We start from the raw sequence: 481 nt of genomic DNA, 5'->3' as shown, positions 1-481 counted from the left end.
AGACTGAAAGTAATATAGATGTTCTTCATTTTATATACTCTTTCTGTCCCAACAGTTAAGGGTGTGAATTTCTTTGGTCCTGGAAGCCAGTACATTGTATCAGGGTCTGACTGTGGAAACATATTCTTCTGGCACCGTGAGACTGAGGCCATTGTCCAGTGCATGCCAGGAGATGAGAATGGAGTGGTAGGTCCTATATGTAATCAATTTACTGATGAGAAATTAAAAAAATATTTGCCTGCAATTTATATTGTATTAATTTTCTTTCATTAGATAAATTAGTTGAAGATATATACTGTGCATAATTTTTGTGTTTTATTTGCAATTACAAAGGTTAATGTGTTGGAGCCACATCCTCACATACCAGTGCTGGCTACAAGTGGCCTTGACGATGATGTTAAAATTTGGGTACCAACGTGTGAGGAGGATCCAGACCTACCCAACCTGGATCAGGTAGGCTACAATTTATATTTGCATGCCT

At 37.8% G+C, this 481-nt stretch overlaps 1 protein-coding gene across 5 annotated transcripts in view; it reads left to right on the top strand.

Annotated features, from left to right (window-relative positions):
• Window positions 1-481, top strand: part of LOC119586165 (DDB1- and CUL4-associated factor 8-like) — a gene marked incomplete at its 3' end in the record, with an annotated part of 13,010 nt that overhangs the window by 12,104 nt on the left and 425 nt on the right. For all 5 annotated transcript variants that reach the window (XM_037934863.1, XM_037934862.1, XM_037934861.1 and 2 more), the window contains 2 exon segments: window positions 56-186; window positions 334-453. In XM_037934863.1, coding sequence (XP_037790791.1) covers window positions 56-186; window positions 334-453 — 251 coding nt within the window.

This window comes from Penaeus monodon, chromosome 21 (genome assembly GCF_015228065.2).
Source record: "Penaeus monodon isolate SGIC_2016 chromosome 21, NSTDA_Pmon_1, whole genome shotgun sequence".
NCBI lineage: Eukaryota > Metazoa > Arthropoda > Malacostraca > Decapoda > Penaeidae > Penaeus > Penaeus monodon.
This window is presented reverse-complemented; position numbering and strand designations above follow the sequence as displayed.